The 21,118-nt window shown below is 40.9% G+C and overlaps 1 protein-coding gene across 1 annotated transcript in view; it reads left to right on the forward strand.

Moving 5' to 3' along the window:
• Positions 1 to 6,976: 6,976 nt before the first annotated feature.
• The window catches only part of LOC124388805 (integrin alpha-M-like), a 37,687-nt gene continuing 23,545 nt past the window's right edge, over positions 6,977 to 21,118 (forward strand). The window contains 10 exon segments of the mRNA XM_046853835.1: positions 6,977 to 6,981; positions 7,077 to 7,177; positions 7,273 to 7,343; positions 8,063 to 8,177; positions 8,272 to 8,399; positions 13,235 to 13,322; positions 13,325 to 13,367; positions 13,455 to 13,605; positions 17,886 to 18,036; positions 18,143 to 18,216. Of these exon segments, the coding sequence (XP_046709791.1) occupies positions 6,977 to 6,981; positions 7,077 to 7,177; positions 7,273 to 7,343; positions 8,063 to 8,177; positions 8,272 to 8,399; positions 13,235 to 13,322; positions 13,325 to 13,367; positions 13,455 to 13,605; positions 17,886 to 18,036; positions 18,143 to 18,216 (927 nt within the window).

Raw genomic sequence — 21,118 nt, forward strand, 5'->3', positions numbered from 1 at the left:
TAAAACACGGACACGATGTAGCTTCAGTCACGTCCAATGTTGTAATGTATTTACCATGAACAGCATAAAACATTTACACAGTATCACACTTACACATGTTATTTTCCCTTTGCATGACATATTGTCCCTCTGAGAAACTTCACGATTAGGAAAAATATCAGCTGGTAAGTTATAACTCTATCTTACTAAAATACCTGAGTTAACCTTTAACATGAGTTACCAAAACACAGATCCAAATGTGTTAACAGCATTCATTTTTAAAACATTCATAAAACAGTAGATATCAAAATGTATTTACAGCATCTTAAAACAGTATTGAAAAATAACCTTGAAAAAGTACATTTAATAAAAGATTATTTAAACAAAATAGATTAAACTTTACTCTGTAGTGTTTTGAACAATAAACAGTACAATAGATATTATTTATGCTGTTTTATAGTTATTATTAATCCAGAATACACACCATTTTATCCTCAGTAATAGCATTGTGCTTACACAAATAAACTAACTTGCCTCTTCACATTAAACACTCTTTAAACACAATTTTTCTTACACTTCAACAATAAAACGTTTTTAACTCATCCCTATGATATAAACATATACAGACACAGAGAAATGGTGGCTGCGATGTTAACCTAAATCCAACGTGCTCCACCATGTGCTACACAGCTAGCATGCAGGCTACACTGGCCAACACTTCACACTAGTCTGCTAAATGCGCTTACATAAATACAATCATTAGTATTTACTCCCCGCATGTTCCTTACAGTATTAAACACATATATGACTTGTTCACACAATATACAACCCTCTTTCTTACCTGTATAAGAGGAAATATGAAAATAAAACACGGACACGATGTAGCTTCAGTCACGTCCAATGTTGTAATGGACGAACGTGAGCTGCACGCGCCGCACACAGGCTGAACGAGGCATTAGCAATCGATCACAGAGAGATCATTAAGCTTACAGCAAAAGAAAGTGAAATGCAAACAAGCAAACACTGCATATTGTAATGTAAATAAAATAGTATTTTAAACACAGATCATCTTTTGACATATCAAACCGTTCATTGTATCAGTGTTACATCATTTTTTTTACATCCTTACATTAACACCTCCTGGTTTGACAACTTACTGTAGAAATCTCTGGAGAGGACATTACTTATAATGACACACTCATGATGAGTAATCATGGTATTTCTCACTCTCCGTTGTGTGTAATGGTTTAATGATTTATAATCACACACTTGATAACACCCAAATGAAAATGGGTTCCCCTTTTGAGCCAGGTTCCTCTCAGGGTTTCTTGCTCATACCATTTATGGAAATTTCTTGCCACTATTACCCAGGCTTGCTCATCGGTGATAAATACTCATAAGATTTTAATATAAGTGAATTTTGTTCAATAATTGTTACATTTTGTAAAGCTGCTTTGAGACAGTGTGTATATCTCAGAGCAGAATGTATATCTCAGATGATATGTATGAGTTGACATTTCAGTAAATTTCAGTATTTTTTCATAAAAGTTTTTTTACAGAGCTTGGTAACAAGAGAGAATTGAACAACTGAATGTAAATTTTGAAAATGAAGTCAACGATTTAACCAGGTGTGGAGATTTTGAACACTGTCATATGTGGGAAGTGAAGTACAATAAATGCTGTCCACTTTTTAAGGTACTTCTTCCTCAATGGGTAGCTGGTTGCACAACTGGATTTTGGGAGAGATTTATGTTTAAGGAAGCCATTATAAGTCAGCCATATAGTCAGTTTATATAATTATCACATGAACTTTTGCAGCAGAGTGAAATTCTTTCTTCATATAGCAGAGGGGTCAGGCATGATATTAAGTGCTAAGGGCCTTGCTTAGCGGCCCCAAGAGTGGCAGTGAACCCAGAGCCTTAATCAGTGAGCTATTGCCTTCCAAAGTATATAATGATATACATTTATTTGGTAAACAATACAGTTTTAGGTTCATAATTTGATAAGATTAATATTACATTTTTTTGTACAATTTTTCTGCTTTTTCATGTTTCAGATTCACACACTGAACATTACATATCTAACACACTGCCTTCACACTATTGATTGGGCTTAGTGCTGATTTACGAATAATTGAAATGCATTAAACAGTATATACATTTTGGTTCCTTTTTTCTTGTCATATCAATAGCTGGCCTGTCATAAAATAAAAAGTTTTAAGCAGTGCATGTATGTGGCTTAGATTTTTGAACACTGGTGTACACAATTTCACTTTTTAACTCCACAATGCTGATGTGTGATTCCATAAAACAATAATAATGAAAAAAAAAACATTTGCACTTAAATATACTGCAATTTTAATTTAGACATAATTTATAATCACACTCTTGCTGTCACCCAGATGAGGATGAGTTTTGATTCTGGTTTCTCTCAAATAATTTTTCCTCATGCCGTCTAAGGGAGTTTTTCCTTGCTTATTATTATCCGTAATTTCCGGACTATTAAGCACCCAAATATAAGCCGCACCCACTGAATTTGACAAAGATTTTTATTTTGAACATAAATAAGCCGCACCTGTCTATAAGCTGATACTAATGAACTTTACACAGGCTTTAACAAAAGACAGTGCCTGTTACACGGTGTCAGGAATGCCCCTGCCACGCCCCCTTCGGTGGCTGTCAAACGTCGGGTTTCCCCAAAGCACCTCGCTCCTTCTCCCGTGCGTGCCCTTATCTTCGCTCTGGATAAGGGCGTCTGCTAAATGCCACAAATGTAAATGTAAATCTTCCTTTTCCCCGGACTCTGATTTCTGTATTATCCCTGCGAACGCAAGTTTTTGTGTTTCTCCGTACGTCACGCTGTCGGCACCGCATTTCTCTGCTGCTGCCAGCGCGATATTGTGGATTTCTTTATTACGAACTGCCGTTTTCGTTCACAGGAATATATAGCTGCACTACCTGTGTGTGTATTTCCTGCCTTTTGTTAATTAAAGCTGTTTGCTGTTACTACGGCTTCTGCCTCCGTTTCCCGCATGACAGAATAACGGACCCCCGAAAGGGAATATAAGGACAAAGAAAGAAAAAGAAAAGGGAGGAACATGATCGGATTACCGCCGAACCTCGGAGGTAGGATTCGCTCGGCCACGATCAAGTGACGGCCAAGCTCCGCCCCCAGGAAACTCGCCGCCGTTTCTTTGCCGTGCTCGACAGCGCCACGCCCCTATGATGACGTCACGGAATTCCCGGCTCGCTTCTCCGGCAACAGGGCTGACTGGTGCGCGTTTTTACGGAGCATAGAGGACTATATGGAGTCAAATCCGTCCTTCTACCCAATGGAGAGAGCAAGGATCGCACTCTACATACATCTCTCTGCTGTCTGGAGAATCCCTCTGTCTCGCTAGTGAGTTGTGGAGCGCGACTGGAGGCGAGTTCGGCTCGTGTGCCCGGTTTGTACAACTTCTCACGAGGAAACTCGGGCTATTCACAGCAGATCTCCATCTCAAGCTCGATCCCGTTCCAGGTCTCTATGGAGAGCTCCGTTCCACCCCAGGACCTCCAGGAGATCTCCACTCTGCTCCAGGCCCTCCAGGACGGCTCCGCTCCGCCCCAGGTCCTCCAGGAGGTCTCCACCCTGCTCCAGGCCCTCCAGGATGGCTCCGCTCCACCCCAGGGCCTCCAGGGGATCCTAAGCCTGCTCCAGGACCTCCGTGAGAGCTCGGCTCCGTCCCAGGACCTCCGTGAGAGCTCGGCCCACAGTCTCCCGGAGGGCGACGCCACCTCTCAGAGCTCCGCTTCACTCAAGGCATCCCCAGAGCTCTCGACTCGGCTCCTAGACTGCGAAAGGGACGTCAAACTGCTGCCCCTGGCTTCATTGGAAGGCGACGGCTCGCACCACAGTCTCCCAAAAGGTGACAGCTTGCCCCCGAGCACTCAGAAGAGGAAGTCACATCACAGGGCTCCTCCCATGGCGACGTCTCATTTATGAGCTCCTCCCTCGGTGATAGCTCGCCTCAGGACCCCTCTCATGGCGACATCCTGCCTCCAAGCTCCCTGGACAGTGACAGGTCGCCCCTGAGCTCCCTGGAGAGTAAAGTCGCACCGATGAACCCTGCCGAGGTCATCAATTCAATTCAATTCATTTTTATTTGTATAGCGCTTTTAACATTGAACATTGTCTCAAAGCAGCTTTACACAGATAATGTGGTGATTAAATGTAAATATGTTCTTTGTAAGTATGTTTGTCCCTGATGAGCAACTGTGGCAAGGAAAAACTCCCCAAGATGGCATAAGGAAGAAACCTTGAGAGGAACCAGACTCAAGAGGGAACCCATCCTCATCTGGGTTGCACCAAATGTCCATTTAAAGCATATATACAAAGTTGCGGGGTACAGTGATGATGATCAGAAGCAAACTGCACTCCCGAGTCAGTGCAGCAGACCGCCGACACCAACTACAGTCCAATCCATCCTCAAAGCACCCGTTCTACTCCGGGATTATATGGAACCACCCAAGGTGTTGATGATCACTCAGCCTCTGCGCTCAGTCAGGGGCGTCGCTCCATCTCCGGTCTCCAGCCAGAGGGTCTGCCAGCCGGTAAGCCCCATTGTGAGCTCTGCCCTACTTCCGGTAGTCACCAGGGTTGTCTCTCCACTCCAGGTCCCCGTGGGTAAAGAGGCTCCATTCCAGACCTTTCTGGGTGACTGCGATCCATTCCAGGTTGCCGGGGTGGTCATCGCTCGGCCTCAGGTCGCCGATCCTTCACCGGAAGCGTCGCTCTGCCTCCGGCCTCCGCCGGCGTCGTCGTCCCGCACCATGTCTCCGCCGAGGGCAGCACTCTGCCACCGGTCTCCGCTGAGGGCATCGCTCCACTCCAGGTCCCGTGGGTAAAGAGGCTCCATTCCAGACCTTTCTGGGTGACTGCGATCCATTCCAGGTTGCCGGGTGGTCATCGCCGCCTCAGGTCGCCGATCCTTCACCGGAAGCGCCGCTCTGCCTCCGGCCTCCGCCGGCGTCGTCCCGCACCATGTCTCCGCCGAGGGCAGCACTCTGCCACCGGTCTCCGCTGAGGGCATCGCTCCACTCCAGGTCCCGTGGGTAAAGAGGCTCCATTCCAGACCTTTCTGGGTGACTGCGATCCATTCCAGGTTGCCGGGTGGTCATCGCCGCCTCAGGTCGCCGATCCTTCACCGGAAGCGCCGCTCTGCCTCCGGCCTCCGCCGGCGTCGTCCCGCACCATGTCTCCGCCGAGGGCAGCACTCTGCCACCGGTCTCCGCTGAGGGCATCGCTCCACTCCAGGTCCCGTGGGTAAAGAGGCTCCATTCCAGACCTTTCTGGGTGACTGCGATCCATTCCAGGTTGCCGGGTGGTCATCGCCGCCTCAGGTCGCCGATCCTTCACCGGAAGCGCCGCTCTGCCTCCGGCCTCCGCCGGCGTCGTCCCGCACCATGTCTCCGCCGAGGGCAGCACTCTGCCACCGGTCTCCGCTGAGGGCATCGCTCCACTCCAGGTCCCGTGGGTAAAGAGGCTCCATTCCAGACCTTTCTGGGTGACTGCGATCCATTCCAGGTTGCCGGGTGGTCATCGCCGCCTCAGGTCGCCGATCCTTCACCGGAAGCGCCGCTCTGCCTCCGGCCTCCGCCGGCGTCGTCCCGCACCATGTCTCCGCCGAGGGCAGCACTCTGCCACCGGTCTCCGCTGAGGGCATCGCTCCACTCCAGGTCCCGTGGGTAAAGAGGCTCCATTCCAGACCTTTCTGGGTGACTGCGATCCATTCCAGGTTGCCGGGTGGTCATCGCCGCCTCAGGTCGCCGATCCTTCACCGGAAGCGCCGCTCTGCCTCCGGCCTCCGCCGGCGTCGTCCCGCACCATGTCTCCGCCGAGGGCAGCACTCTGCCACCGGTCTCCGCTGAGGGCATCGCTCCACTCCAGGTCCCGTGGGTAAAGAGGCTCCATTCCAGACCTTTCTGGGTGACTGCGATCCATTCCAGGTTGCCGGGTGGTCATCGCCGCCTCAGGTCGCCGATCCTTCACCGGAAGCGCCGCTCTGCCTCCGGCCTCCGCCGGCAATGGCTATTTATCCCTGATACAATACACAATTTCAAGCAACTCCACCAAAGAAATGTCAAAGCAACAAATGTCAAGTCCAAGAACCTTTTTAGAAACAACCTTTTGGGGCCCCACAGACACAAAATCTTTAGGGAAAAAAAGCTATTTTTTTTTTTTTCAAGGATGAATAAACTTTGACCCGAAGGGTCTGTAAGTGCACATCCATCCTTTACAGTGTTCTTTAAGAACCAGGAACAAATAGCCATATATATATATATATATGCATAATGTTATATATATATATAAAATGTATTTGTCTTATATATGTATTTTAAAACCTAATGTTTATTTATTTAATAATATTTATGTTTGGGCATGGTTTGGATCAACATTAGCAAATGCATAATACAACTTTCTTGCTTTATCGACATAAAAACCTTTTGTTTACGTTTCGCATCAAATGATGCTTAATTGACGTGATTTTAATTTAGATGACATGAATTTAATTGGAAAAAATTTATAGATGTTATATATATATATATATATATATATATATATATATATATATATATATATAAAATGTATTTGTCTTATATATGTATTTTAAAACCTAATGTTTATTTATTTAATAATATTTATGTTTGGGCATGGTTTGGATCAACATTAGCAAATGCATAATACAACTTTCTTGCTTTATCGACATAAAAACCTTTTGTTTACGTTTCGCATCAAATGATGCTTAATTGACGTGATTTTAATTTAGATGACATGAATTTAATTGGAAAAAATTTATAGATGTTATATATAAATGTTATATATATATATATATATATATATATATATATATATATATATATATATATATATATATATATATGCATAATGTTATATATATATTATTTGTTATATATAACATTTTTTAAATTAAGTTAATCTATCACATTTTTAAAATATGTGGTTTGCTAATATGGAAAAAATCATGTCAATTAAGCATCGCTGGATGAACAAAAAAGACAGTGACATCAATGATTCTTTTTTCCTTTTCTTCTCAGTTTGATTGTGGGTGATCCTCTTATTCAAAGTCAGAATAAAAGAGGTCAAGTGTACAAATGTGATGTTAATCAAGGAAGTTGTTCACCAATAACAATAAATGGTAATAATGCATACACACTTTATTAGTCATAAAATATTTCTAAAGATATTTCTCAGAAAGTATCCCATTTACCTTCATGGTGAATCTTGTCACAGTGCCCCCCGAGGCTGTCAACATGTCTCTTGGACTTTCAATGACTAAAGATCCACAGACTTCAAATACAGTGGTAAGCTAAAGCTCTTTGTATTTCTATTCAGGTAAGGATTGATAGTGTGGTTTAATACAAACAGGCATAACATTATGACCACATGCCTAATATTGTGTTGGTCCCCTTTTGCTGCCAATCCTGAACAGTCAAGCATTAACCGTACTTAAGTAAGTAACTTCTTCAGCAATTTGAGCTACAGGAGCTTGTCTGTTGGATTGGACCACACGGGCCAGCCTTTGCTCCTTACATGCAACAGTGAGCCTTGGCTGCCCATGACCCTGTTAACACTGATTATCTCTTCATCATGGCACCTGTTAGTGGGTGGGATTTATTAGGCAGCAAATGAACAAATTAGGCAGCAATCTCCAAAACTGCAGCTCTGACCCAGTCTTCTAGCCATCACAATTTAGCCCTTACGCTTCCCCATTGTACCAGCTTCTAACACATCACCTTTAAGAACAAAATGTTCATTTGCTGCCTAATAAATCCCACCCACTTACAGGTGCCATGTTGAAAAGATAATCAGTGTTATTCAGTTCACCACTCACAATGTAATAATGTTATGCCTGATCGGTGTTTTTTTCTTTTGCTTCTGTGTTAGTACAAAGCTTAAAATTAAATGATCTGTAAAAATTCAACAGATTATGAAGTTTTTGTTTTTCATTACTGTACATTAGATTTTATTAAAAAATATTTTATCTCAATCTGATATTAAGTAAAAAGGAATTCTTTTTTAGGTTTGTGGCCCAACCATTCCCAAGGACTGTAAGCAATTTACTGCATACAATGGCATGTGTTTTACACTGAATTCCAACAATTTTCCATCAGAACCTATACCCAAACAATTAAGAGGTATTTCTTATGAGAGGTAACATTAATAAAAGGCTAAAACTTTGTCACCTTCTGTATTTTTTACATTATTCTCTTTTTTTTGCCTTACTTATAGATTGCCCATTACCAACAGACATTGCTTTTTTGATGGATGGTTCTTACAGTGTACTTGATAAGGAATTTTCAGAAATGAAGGATTTGGTTATAAGCATGGTTAACGGATTAAAGGACAGGGACTTTCAGGTACCTAAAGAAAACTTATTTTTTAAATGCTTCTAAGGTTATGAGAAATTTTGGAGCTAGGGGCATCGCCAATTGCTTGGAACCAGTGCGAGGGTTCTTATTTAGAACCCCTTTCCTATGTTATAATGGAGAAGTGGATTGGTGCACACTGAGCATTCACATTAAAGCCTTTTATAGCATTTTATAACCTATTTTTTATACATGTATATCACCCTACACTTATATAATGAATGCAAATGTATATGTATACTCGTTTAGCTGCCAAGGTGAAACTATTAAGGAAAATTAATTATCAATAATATGGGTTTTAACTGAGGTAGCAGTGTAAGAATCCAGGTTCCCTGGTAGTCTAGTGGTTAGGATGCGGCACTCTCACCGCTGCGGCCCGGGTTCGATCCCCGGTCAGGGAACCCAACCACTCTCAGTGACGGCCCCAAGCTCGGATAAATTAGGGAGGATTGTGTTTAAAAGGGGATCCAGCGTAAGAACATGTGCCAAATCAAACATGCGGAGGCTCCGCTGTGGAGACCCCTAACGGGAGAAGCCGAAAGAAAGTTTAGCAGTGTAAGAATCCAAAGACAGAATAAATGTTTTGCAAATAACTTTTTATGACCATTTCATGATCTCATATAACAGCACAAACTAATCTAAATTATTCAGTGGCTCACTATTATGATAGCATGCTCAATAAAGGGAAGCTTTAGTTGATGTTTTTTAAGTTCATTTGGTTAAAAATATACTATCAGTATCCTTAATTCAGTGTCACACATGTAAAGACAAGTTATTAAATTGCGACCAGTCCAACAAAAATAGATATTTGGCAAACGCACTAGCATTAAAAACCATAGATTATTTTATTTTTAATACATAAATGTATTTTGGACCTACAGTATCTCACAAAATTGAATACACACCTCACATTTCAGCAATTATTTTAATATATATTTTTAAGGGACAATACTATAGAAAAGAAATTCATATATTTTAGAGTAGTTAATGTACAATTAGAATTGTTGCTCTCCACAAAGATGCCGAGGCTATAAGAAGATCAGAAACACTCTAAAACTGAGTTACAGTAAAGTGTACCCTGGCATACAGAGGTTTTCCAATATGGGTTCAACTGGGAACAGGTCTCGCAAGGGTCCATCAAAGAAGTTGAGTCCTGTGCATCAGGTGCAGAAGCTTTTAAAAAAAACAGACACATGAGTGGTACCAACATTGCTTTATAGGTTTTAGAAGCAGAAGGTCTGCTTGTCACTGCTCAGACCATATGCCACACTCTGCAACAAGTTGGTTCTGAAGCTGGCTCTTAAGAAAGCCTGCAAACAGTTTGCTAGAGACAATCTGTCCAAAAGCATGAATTACATGATTCATGTCCTGTGGTCTGATGAGACTAAGATAAACTTGTTTGGCTCAGATGGTTTCCAGCATGTGTGACTACACCCTGGTGAGAAGTACCAAGAAAATTGTATCTTGCCTAGCAAGCATGTCAAGCATGATGAGTTAAGCAGAAGGTAGACAATCTTCATGTGTGTAATATCCAGCAGCTCTTTGATGTCATTATGGAGGAAAGGAAGTGGATCCAAGCAACAACCCGTGCAGCTCTGGAGAATTCCTTACCGAGGAAGATTAAGGCAGTGCTACACAACAATGATGCTCACACAAAATATTGACACTTTGGACACAGTTTTGACATGTTCCCTTAGAGTGTACTCACTTTTGTTTCCAATTATTTCTAGAAGAATGCCTGTATGTTATTTTCAAAGGACAGGAAATATATAATGTTATACATGTTGCACATTGGCTACTATAAAATATATCCAAGTTTTATTTTATTGTTTTAGCGGGTGTACTCACTTTTGTAATTTTTTTAAATGTATGTCTTCTTCTTCTTCTTCTTTTTCTTTCGGCTGCTTCCATTAGGGGTCACCACAGCGGATCAGCCGTCCCCATACCACCCTGTCCTCTACATCTGCCTCTTTTACACCAACTACCTGCATGTCTTCCCTCACCACATCCATGAACCTCCTCCTTGGCCGTCCTCTTTTTCTCCTACCTGGTGGCTCCATCCTCAGCATTCTCCTACCAATATAATTCTTGTTCCTCCGTTGCACGTGTCCAAACCATCTCAATCTCATCCTCCCTCACCTTGTCACCAAAACATCCTACATGTGCTGTGCCTCTAATAAACTAATTTCTAATCTTGTCCATCCTCGTCACTCCCAACGAAAACCTTAACATCTTCAGCTCTGCTACCTCCAGCTCTGCCTCCTGCCTTTTACTCAATGCCACTGTCTCTAATCCATACAACATCGCAGGTCTCACCACAGTCCTATAAACTTTCCCTTTCATTCTTGCAGATACCTTACTATCACAAATCACTCCTGTCACTCTTCTCCACCCACTCCACCCTGCCTGCACTCTTTTCTTTACTTCTCTAACACACTCTCCATTACTTTGCACTGCTGACCCCAGGTACCTGAACTCCTCCACCTTTTCCAGCTCTTCTCCCTGCAACCGCATCACTCCACTGCCCTCCCTCTCATTCACACACATGTACTCTGTCTTACTCCTACTGACTCTCATTCCCCTTCTCTCCAACGCATATCTCCACCTCTCCAGGCTCTTCTCAACCTGCTCCCTACTTTCACCACAAATAACAATATCATCCGCAAACATCATAGTCCAGGGAGACTCCTGTCTGACCTCGTCCGTCAACCTGTCCATCACCACTGCAAACAGGAAAGGGCTCAGGGCCGATCCTTGATGCAGTCCAACCTTCACCCTGAACCTACTGCACACTTCACTGCCGTCACACTGTCCTCATACATGTCCTGCATGACTGATCAACTTAATTCCCCTGTAGTTACTGCAAGACTGCACATCTCCTTTATGCTTAAAGATCGGTACCAGCACACTTCTTCTCCATTCCTCAGGCATCTTCTCACCTTCCAAAATCCTGTTAAACAACCTGGTCAAAAACTCCACTGCCATCTCTCCTAAACATCTCCACGCTTCTACCGGTATGTCATCTGGTCCAACCGACTTTCCACTCTTCATCCTCTTAATCGCTGCTCTCACTTCCTCTTTACTAATCCTATCTACATTCTGCTTTACCAACTCCACATCGTCCAACCCCCTTCTCTCACTGATTTTCCTCATTCATCAACTGCTCAAAATACTCCCTCCACCTTCTCAACACACTCTCCTCACTAGTCAACACATTTCCCTCTCAATCCTTTACTGCTCTAACTTGCAGTACATCCTTCCCAGCTCGGTCCCTCTGCCTGGCCAATCGGTACAAATCCTTTTCTTCTTCCTTAGTGTCCAACCTCTCATACAGCTCTTCATATGTCTTTTCCTTGGCTTTCGTCACATCCCTCTTTACCTGCTGCCGCATCTCCTTGTACTCCTGTTTACTTTTCTCATCACTCTCTCTATCCCACTTCTGTTTTGCCAACCTCTTTCTCCTTATGCTCTTTTGCACTTCCTCATTCCACCACCACGTCTCCTTGTCTTGCTTTCTATTTCCAGATGTCACACCAAGTACTTTTCTAGCTGCCTCCCTTATCACTCCTGCAGTAGCTGCCCAATCATCCAACACCTCTTCAACACCACCGAGCCTCTGTCTGACCTCTTCCCTGAACCTCACACTACACTCTTCCGCCTTAAGTTTTCACCATCTTATTCTTCTTTCAGTCCTCACTCTCCTCGTTTTCTTCTTCGCCTCCAAAACCATTCTACAGACCACCATCCGATGCTGTCTAGCTACACTGTCCCCTGCCAACACCTTACAGTCTCCAATCTTCTTCAGGTTGCATCTCCTGCATAGCACATAGTCCACCTGTGTGCAGCTTCCTCCACTCTTATACGTCACCCTATGATCCTCCTTCTTCTTAAAATAAGTGTTCACCACTGCCATTTCCATCCTTTTAGCAAAATCTACCACCATCTGCCCTTCCACATTCCTCTCCTTAAAACCATACCTACCCATCACCTCCTCATCACCTCTGTTCCCTTCACCTACATGCCCATTAAAGTCTGCCCCAATCACCAATCGTTCTTTCCTAGGTACACCATCTACCACTTCATCTAATTTACTCCAGAATTTTTCCTTCTCCTCCATCTCACAGCCGACTTGTGGAGCATAGGCACTGATGACATTTATCATCATCCCTTCAACCTTCACCATCACGATCATCCCCCTATCAGAAACTCTCTTCACCTCCACTACACTCTTACTGTACTCTTCCTTCAGAATCACCCCTACACCATTTCTCTTTCCATCCACACCATGATAAAACAGTTTAAATCCACCTCCAAATACACACAGCATATCTACCTTTCTCCTCTCCTCTCATATCAGCTACCTCTCTCCCTTTACCCGTCATAGTACCAAGATTTAAAGAACCAACCCGAACCTCCACTCTCCTATACTGCTCCTTTCCCTGCCGTCTCTGTAGTCGTCTTCCTCCTCTCCTTCTCCTCCTTCGGCCAACAGTAGCCCAATTTCCACCGGTACCCTGTCGGCTAATGATACCTGTGGCGGTCGTTGTTAACCCGGGCCTCGACCGATCCGGTATGAAATTCTCATTTGTGATCCGCATATTTGATTTGGCACATGATTTTACACTGGATGCCCTTCCTAACGCAACCATCCCCATTTACCCGGGCTTGGGACCGGCACTAAGAGTGCACTGGCTTGTGCATCCATAATGGCTGGGTTAATTTTTTTAAATGTATGTGACTTTATAAAATTTTACTTTTGAACAACATTGCTAAATAGACTTTTCGAAATCTGCTGTGAAAATATTAAATACATTTTATCTTTTCAGTTTGCAGTTGCACAGTTTTCTACTAATTGTAAAATACACATCAAATTTAACACCTTTTCAAGCACAGATCAAATACAAAAAATCAAACAATTAAAGGATTGACCAAAACCGCCGCTGCTATCAAGACAGTTGTGTAAGCATAAATATCTCAAATGTTTTATGTTGCATTTTATCACAAAGTGAATAACATATTTATAATCAATTTATTTGTTTTGTAAAGGGAAGACGTATTTAACATTCAGGCAGGAGCCAGAGAAAACGCTAACAGAGTGTTGTTGGTCATCACTGATGGTGAATCACAAGATGGGAATCTGCTAGGAAATGCAACTTGGCTTGCAGATCAGAAGAAAATTATTCGCTATGCTATAGGGGTAAGATTTTTCCACACATTAATATACATTACCACATCAGGTCTGTTGATTAACTGATTTGTCTTTTTATGATTTTCTACAGGATTGCTCTTGTTTAAAATAAGGAAAACATTTAATTAATAAAACTTTAACTATCAATTAAGTATGTTTTTTCGTAAATTGCAATATGTTTTTGTGTAAATGCTCTTAAGAATTATTTTCAAATAACAGTGGTCTCCAACATGGTGATTGTGGCCACCTGATAGCTAACATAGAGTCTGGGAATCAGCCACCAAGCACATTCTATAAATAATTTCCCAAAAATTTGGCGTACTGTGTAAATAAAAAAGGAATCCCATGAAGTGAAAATCTCATAAACCCATATTTTATTTACAATAAAACATAGCAAACATCACATGTTTAAACTGAGGAATGTACCATTTTAAGCATACTAAACCTAACCCTAACCCTGCAACATATGCTGATAAATGTCAGATTTTTTTTTTATGAAGACCATATAAATCTCTTCATAAAGGCTGGTAACATAATGCAATACTAATAATAGTTTGTATAAGAGGTTTAAAAAAACAGCCTTTAGGGTTGCACAAGCCAGTGCACTCTTAGCACCGGTCCCAAGCACGGATAAATGGGGTTAAGGGAGAGAGGAAGCTGATATGATGGAGAGGAGAAAGTTAGATATGTTGTGTGTTCAGGAGAGCAAGTGGAAAGGGAGTAAAGACAGGAACATTGAAGGTGGGTTTAAACAGTTCTATCATAGTGTGGATGTAAAGAGAAATTGCAAAAAGGTGATACTGAAGGAAGAGTACAGTGTAACAGAGGTGAAAAGAATTTCTGAGAGGGTGATGAACAAGAAGCTGGAAGTTGAAGGGATGATGCTAAATGTCATCAGTGTCTATGCTCCACTAGTGGGTTGTAAGGTGGAGGAGAAGGAACAATTCTGAAGTGAGTTAGATGAAGTGGTAGATGATGTACTTAGGAATGAAAGATTGGTGATTAGGGCAGACTTCAATGGACATGTAGGTGAAGGAAACAAATGTGATGAGGAGGTGATGGGTAGGTATACAGCCTTTAGGATAGAAATGTGGAAGGGCAGATGATAGATTTTGCTCAAATGATGGAAATGGCAGTGGTAAATAATTATTTTAAGAAGAAGGAGGAGCTTAGAGTGACATATTAGATTCGAGAAAGGTGCACACAAGTGGACTATATTCTATGCAGGAGATGCGAACTAAAAGAGATTGGGGACTGTAAGGTGTTGGCAGGGGACAGTGTAGCTAGACAGCATCTGATCGTGGTCTGTAGGATGGCTTTGGAGGTGAAGAAGATGAGGAGGAGAGTAGGGACTGAAAAAAGGATAAAATGGTGGAAACTAAAGGAGGTAGACTGTAGTGTGAGATTCATGGAAGAGGTCATACATGGGCTCTGTGGTGGTGAAGAGGTGTTGGGTGATTGGACAACTATTGCAGAAGTGATGAGAGACAGCTAGAAATGTACTTGGTGTGACTTCTGAAAACCGAAAGGAAGACAAAGAAACATGGTGGTGGAATTAAGAAGTGCAGGAAAGCATAAACAGCAATAAGTTGGCAAAACAGAATTGGGATCAGCAGCAGAGCTGAGAAAATTAGGCTGGAGTACAAGGGGATATGGCAGCAGGTAAAGTGGGATGTGGCTAAAGCCAAGGAAAAGGCATATGAGGAGCTGTATGAGAAGTTGGACTCTAAGGAAGGAGAAAAGGATTTATATTGATTGGCCAGGCAGAGGGACCAAGCTGGGAAAATGTGCTACAAGTTAGAGCAACAAATGTCTTACAGCAGCTGATGAATAACAAAAATGAGAGGGAAAGAAGCTTGGATGATGTGGAGATGGTGAAGAAGGAAGTGGATAGGATTAGTAAGGAGGAAGTGAGAGCAGCTTTTAAGAGGATGAGGAGTGAAAAGCTGGTTGGACCAGATGACATGAGAGATGGCAGGGGAGGTTTTAACAAAATTGAGGAGTCTTTGTCAGCAATTATGTTTGCAGATGATATATTGATTTGTGGGGAGAGTAGGGAGCAGGATGAGTAGCGCCTAGAGAGGTGGCAGTAGGTGCTGGAAAGAAAGTCAGTAGGAGTAAGACAGAGTTCATGTGTGTGAATGAGAGGGAAGGCAGTGGAGTGGTGTGGTTGCAGGGAGAAGAGGTGGTGAAGGTGAATGAGTTTAGGTACCTGGGGTCAACAGTGCAAAGTAATGGAGAGTGTGTTGGAGAAGTGAAGAAAAATGTGCAGGCAGGGTGGAGTGTGTGGAGTAGAGTGTGTAAGAAAAAAATGATGAGGACAACGAAGATCATAATGAAGAAGTTTATAACAGCATAGCAGTGACAAAATACACAAAGCACTTTGGGTTCATCTGAGTCAGAAAGAACCCAGAGCAAACTCAGCCCAGATATTTTATATTGTTCATCCCTTTGAAGTATAGACCGGTAATCACCGGTATTCACACCTTTGCTAGCACCGGCCCCCCAGCAGGTCAGGATGCATGGTTTTAGATACCTTTTGTTTAGAGATAGTCCTTGATGGCTTGCTGCCTCTCCCAGACTGATTCAGTTAAGTCTATGATTAAGATTGATACAACTGAAATTCTACATCAAACTACATAATTACTTTTTATCAATTTTAAGCCATTTTGAGGATGAGCTGAATTTGATATAGTGTGGGGTGGAATCTGGATTGAGGCAGTCTGTAATTCTTACAAGTGTCAGGAGTGATTTGTAATAGAAGAGTATCTGCAAGAGTGAAAGGGAAAGTTTATAGGACTGTGGTAAAACCTGCTCTTTTATATCATTTAGAGACAGTGGCATTGACTAAAAGACAGGAAGAGACAGGAGCTGGAGGTAGCAGAGCTGAAGGTGCTTAGATTTTCATGGAGTAACAAGGATGGACAGGATTAGAATTGAGTTTATTAGAGGGACAGCGCATGTAGGACGTTTTGGGGACAAGGTGAGGGAGGAACGATTGAGATGGTTTGGACATGTGTAGAGGAGGGACATGGTGTATATTAATAGAAGAATGCTGAGGATGGAGCCACCAGGGAGAAGGAAGAGAGAAAGTCTTTATGGATGTGTTGAGGGAAGACATGCAGGTAGTTAATTTAAAAGAGGCAGATGTAGAGGACAGGGTAGTATGGAGACAGATGATCCTCAGTGGATGAAAGCTTTAAAAATAAAAATCATTATTTTTTTATATGATTTTTTTTATATGATTTTTGATATGTATATGTAACCTTTGGTTAAAAGGTATTAAAAATTAAAAGGAACCGACTATGCCACCTGGGTTATTTATTCACCCAGGAAAATAGATTAAACCCAAAAGAATAATGAACCAAAAAAAGTTACAAAAATATAAAGGACCCCGCTGGTTCGGATGGGATTAAAGACAGAGACGTGACTTTCCAAAAATATTACAAATTTATTAAACAAAAAAATGCTTCAAAAATATTTTAAAATACCATTTACAGCTTACCAGTTAATTACCCACAATCGGAGAGACTAGATTAAATCCTCTTTGCAACAGAAGGGACAGAGCACACAGCAAATCAGTGCATAATTCTTAAAAACAAGAATAACCCAAAAATAAACCCAAAAACACACAAACAATCTCCCCTTCTGTTTAAGTTTAAAAAATCACGGTACTTACACACGTTAAAAAGAGGAAAACTCCCGATCAATATTTAAAAAGCGTCCAAGCGGTTTATGGAGCAAAAATACCAAGCCTGTTAATTTAATACACCTGCGCAAAAGATAAATATCCAAGTCCTTACTCAAACATAGCACAGAACTTGGTCCAAACTGTATACCAACAAGCTAATTCGGGTTTTGAAACAGTGTGTAAAAACAGGTACGAAACAGGTACGAAACAGCAGCTAGCGCTCTTTGGCTGGACCTCACAAACGGGGTTAAACTATTATCACTATATGCTACCTGCGTTCATGCACGCCTCCCTTTTCTAGCCACCCAGCCTACAGATAAGAAAGGAATCAAAGTGCCCCACTCAACTGTGCTTTTTATAAAGCCACAAACACGCCAAAATCATTACGTGGCACAGGTGTGCTCAATGTCAAAGCGCAACTCCACAGCAGTGGGCGTGTCTTTGGATTAAAAATGCACCCATTATTTATGCATGTCTATTTGTCTTAATTTTAAAGACATTCAACCAGTCACATATAGATTTCAGCATACAAAATAATGCATATGGAATACTGTTGAACTGCCAAAGTCTTTATTCATGCTGGTTTTTAATTCACTAGGTCGGCAGTGCCTTTAAAAAACAATCAGCAGAGAATGAGTTGAAAACTATTGCATCGGATCCAGTTAATAAACATGTATTTAAAGTGAATGACTTTTCTGTACTGAAGGAAATTCGAGACACACTAGAAGAGACTATCATTGCAATTGAAGGTATTGTACAATTTTCCATCTTGCCCTCTGGCAAATAATTACTTGTATGGTGCTGAAAAAATGAAATTGGGAGAATTCACATTAACTGCTATTGTTGCTGTATTAGGAACTGAGACTACAGGAGAATCTGCCAAGCTACAATTTGCACAGGATGGCTTCAGTGCAGATTTTTCCACAAATGTAGGTTAAACCTTTCAGTTTCTTTTAAATACCACAAGTTATGTTTCACATTTTTAATAAAATTCCACCAATCTTGCATCTTCTACAACCTATTCTGTTCTATGTAATATTTAAACAGTTCACAAGTTCAAATGTAGTGTTGTCAGAATATTGTTTCAAATTAATTATTTTCGGCTTTATTTTGTTTAATTTCCTGGTGGTAGGAAAAACAAATATACATGTCCATGTTGTAAATCACTAGAGATCAATAAGCTCATTGGAAGGTTTAGTTTTGGCTCATTTTGGCTACATCCGCACTAATCCAATTGCTTCCAGAGTAAAAACAAAAAAAACAACAAGCAGCAGGACATAATGCAGTAATTGTTTAAAACCTGTTTGCCAACAAGTAACAGGGATCAACAAGGAACCAAATCAAACATTACACATAACGCAGCAAAATTGTAACACTGCATTCGAGTGATTGTCATAAACTGGAGTCAAACATTTTGAAAAAATGTTTCTCCTAAAACTCACATATCTAAAAATAAAAAGAGATACATACCATAATTTAGTGATTGTCCAACACAGATGAGGTCTCTGAAATAGTTAAAAAAGATTATAGCAAATTTTTTTTTTAAACTCAGCATTAAAATACATGTTTCACTTCATGTACACAAGTTGAAGAATAAATCTAACATTTAAATGTAGATAACATTCATATACAGTCAACTTAATGTGTTTGTGCAATGTAAGCAATGTAACAATCTAGCAAAGTAAAATGAACATTGACATAAATTATACACTGGTAATTTGCTTAAATATCATGCATAAGTGGCCGAAAATCATACAATGATTCAAGTTAGGAATATTTGCTAACAGTTTTGTTTTAATAAGAAATTCTATAAATGTTTACATTTAGAAAACATCCATATGTTTGTTTGAGAGTTAGCATATTAGCAAAGTAAAAAGTACATGGAGATGACAAAGACATAAACATGTAATCTGTAAAACATGATTTGCCAGTTGACAGTACCCTTTAAAATGATCAAAGTTACTGGAAATATTCTTCTTCTTCTTTTGGCTGCTCCTGTTAGGGGTTGCCACAGCGGATCATCTGTCTTCACTATAACATGTCCTCTACATCTGCCTCTTTCAAAATAATTAACTGCATGTCTTCCCTCACCACATCCATAAACCATCTACTTGGTCTTCCTCTTTTCCTCCTTCCTGGTGGCTCCATCCTCAGAATTCTTCTACTGATATACCCCATGTCCCTCCTCTACACATGTCCAAACCATCCCTCACCTTGTCCCCAAAATGTCCTACATGTGCCGTCCCTATAATAAACTCATTTCTAAACCTGTCAATCCCGTTACTCCAAATAAAAATCTTAGCATCTTTAGCTCTGCTACCTCCAGCATACAACATCGCATACATCGCAGGTTTCACCAGATACTCTTCTATCACAAATCACTCCTGCCACTCTAATACACCCACTCCACTCTGCCTGCACTCTTTTCTTTCTTTTTTTCACTTCTCTAACACACTCTACATTACTTTGCACTGTTGACCCCAGGTACCTAAACTCCTCCACCTTCTTCACCTCTTCTCCCTGCAACCGCACCATTCCATTGCCCTCCCTCTCATTCACACACTTGTCCTCTGTCTTACTCCTACTGACTTTCATTTCCTTCTCTCCAGCACATACCTCCACTTCTCCAGGCTCATGTCCAAACCATCTCATTCATGCCTCCATCACCTTGTCCCCAAAACGTCCTACTGTACATGCACTGTCCCTATAATAAACTCGTTTCGAATTCTGTCCATCCTTGCCACTCCCAAAGAAAATCTCAATCAAAGTTACTCTAATTATATATATTTATTTATTTTAGTAGAAGGCGGGAAATAGTTAATTCGCCCATTACTGCAATCACGGCAAAACTACGATATTTATTAAATCAAGACTGATTAAATGTCAAAAATAGTTGTTGGTTAAATTATTTGAAGCATACATTTTTTATAAATACCTTACCTTGTAGAAGCTCCACATCTTTTTATCCAAATCATCCTTGTCACTGAGTTAGTATTGCTATTTCGCCCAGACTTGCCACCATATTAGTTGTTGTTTTTTTTTTGCGACTGTAAGGCACCTTTTTTGCGAGTTGCGACATCTACATTTGCGCCTTATGGCAGCAAATCAGGTAAAGTGTATGTAATTTAATTAGGTTGGTATTCGATACATTAAATTCATGTTATGAAAGAGTAATTTGAAACAATAATACTTATTTTATAGCATTTAAATATATTTTATTTTCTTTGCTTGCTTAATTTCAAGAAAAGTTCATTTGAAGAACGTTTTTAAAAAGCTATGTTTTTGTTGACTGAAAACGCTGTCTGAGTGTGGACAAAAGGTAAAAAATAGCTAATCTTTTATTGAGATAGAGAAAAAACTGAGGCTTGGAAAAAGCAATCTTAAATTTTGTATGCACAGTCATGTAAAGGATTACAGGCAGTATTCAGTCACATACTATTCATCTAGATCCAGGAAATTCTTTAGCATTTTATAAGCTCCAGTATCTTTTATTCCAGTACCTCAAACACAAAATACTCTGTCTAAAGGAATATTGCTTTATTCTAAAAAACTTTCACTGAAATCAAGATAAAACAAGCAAACAGATCTAACCTTATATAAAGGTTGAGCATCACTCTTTTTACAAGAATTTGGATATAAAGCAAACATTGGCCTAGTATTTTTTTGACAATATATTTAAATATAAAATGTGCATTTCTGAACCATGTATACATGTATACGAAACATGTATTCATCCTTAAAGTATTTGCTTTAGATTTCTGCATTGTGAGTTCAACAAATCCTGTGATATTACCTATGCAATAAAAATAAGTAAAAATTATAACACCAAGT

Source organism: Silurus meridionalis, chromosome 7 (genome assembly GCF_014805685.1).
Source record: "Silurus meridionalis isolate SWU-2019-XX chromosome 7, ASM1480568v1, whole genome shotgun sequence".
Classification (NCBI taxonomy): domain Eukaryota; kingdom Metazoa; phylum Chordata; class Actinopteri; order Siluriformes; family Siluridae; genus Silurus; species Silurus meridionalis.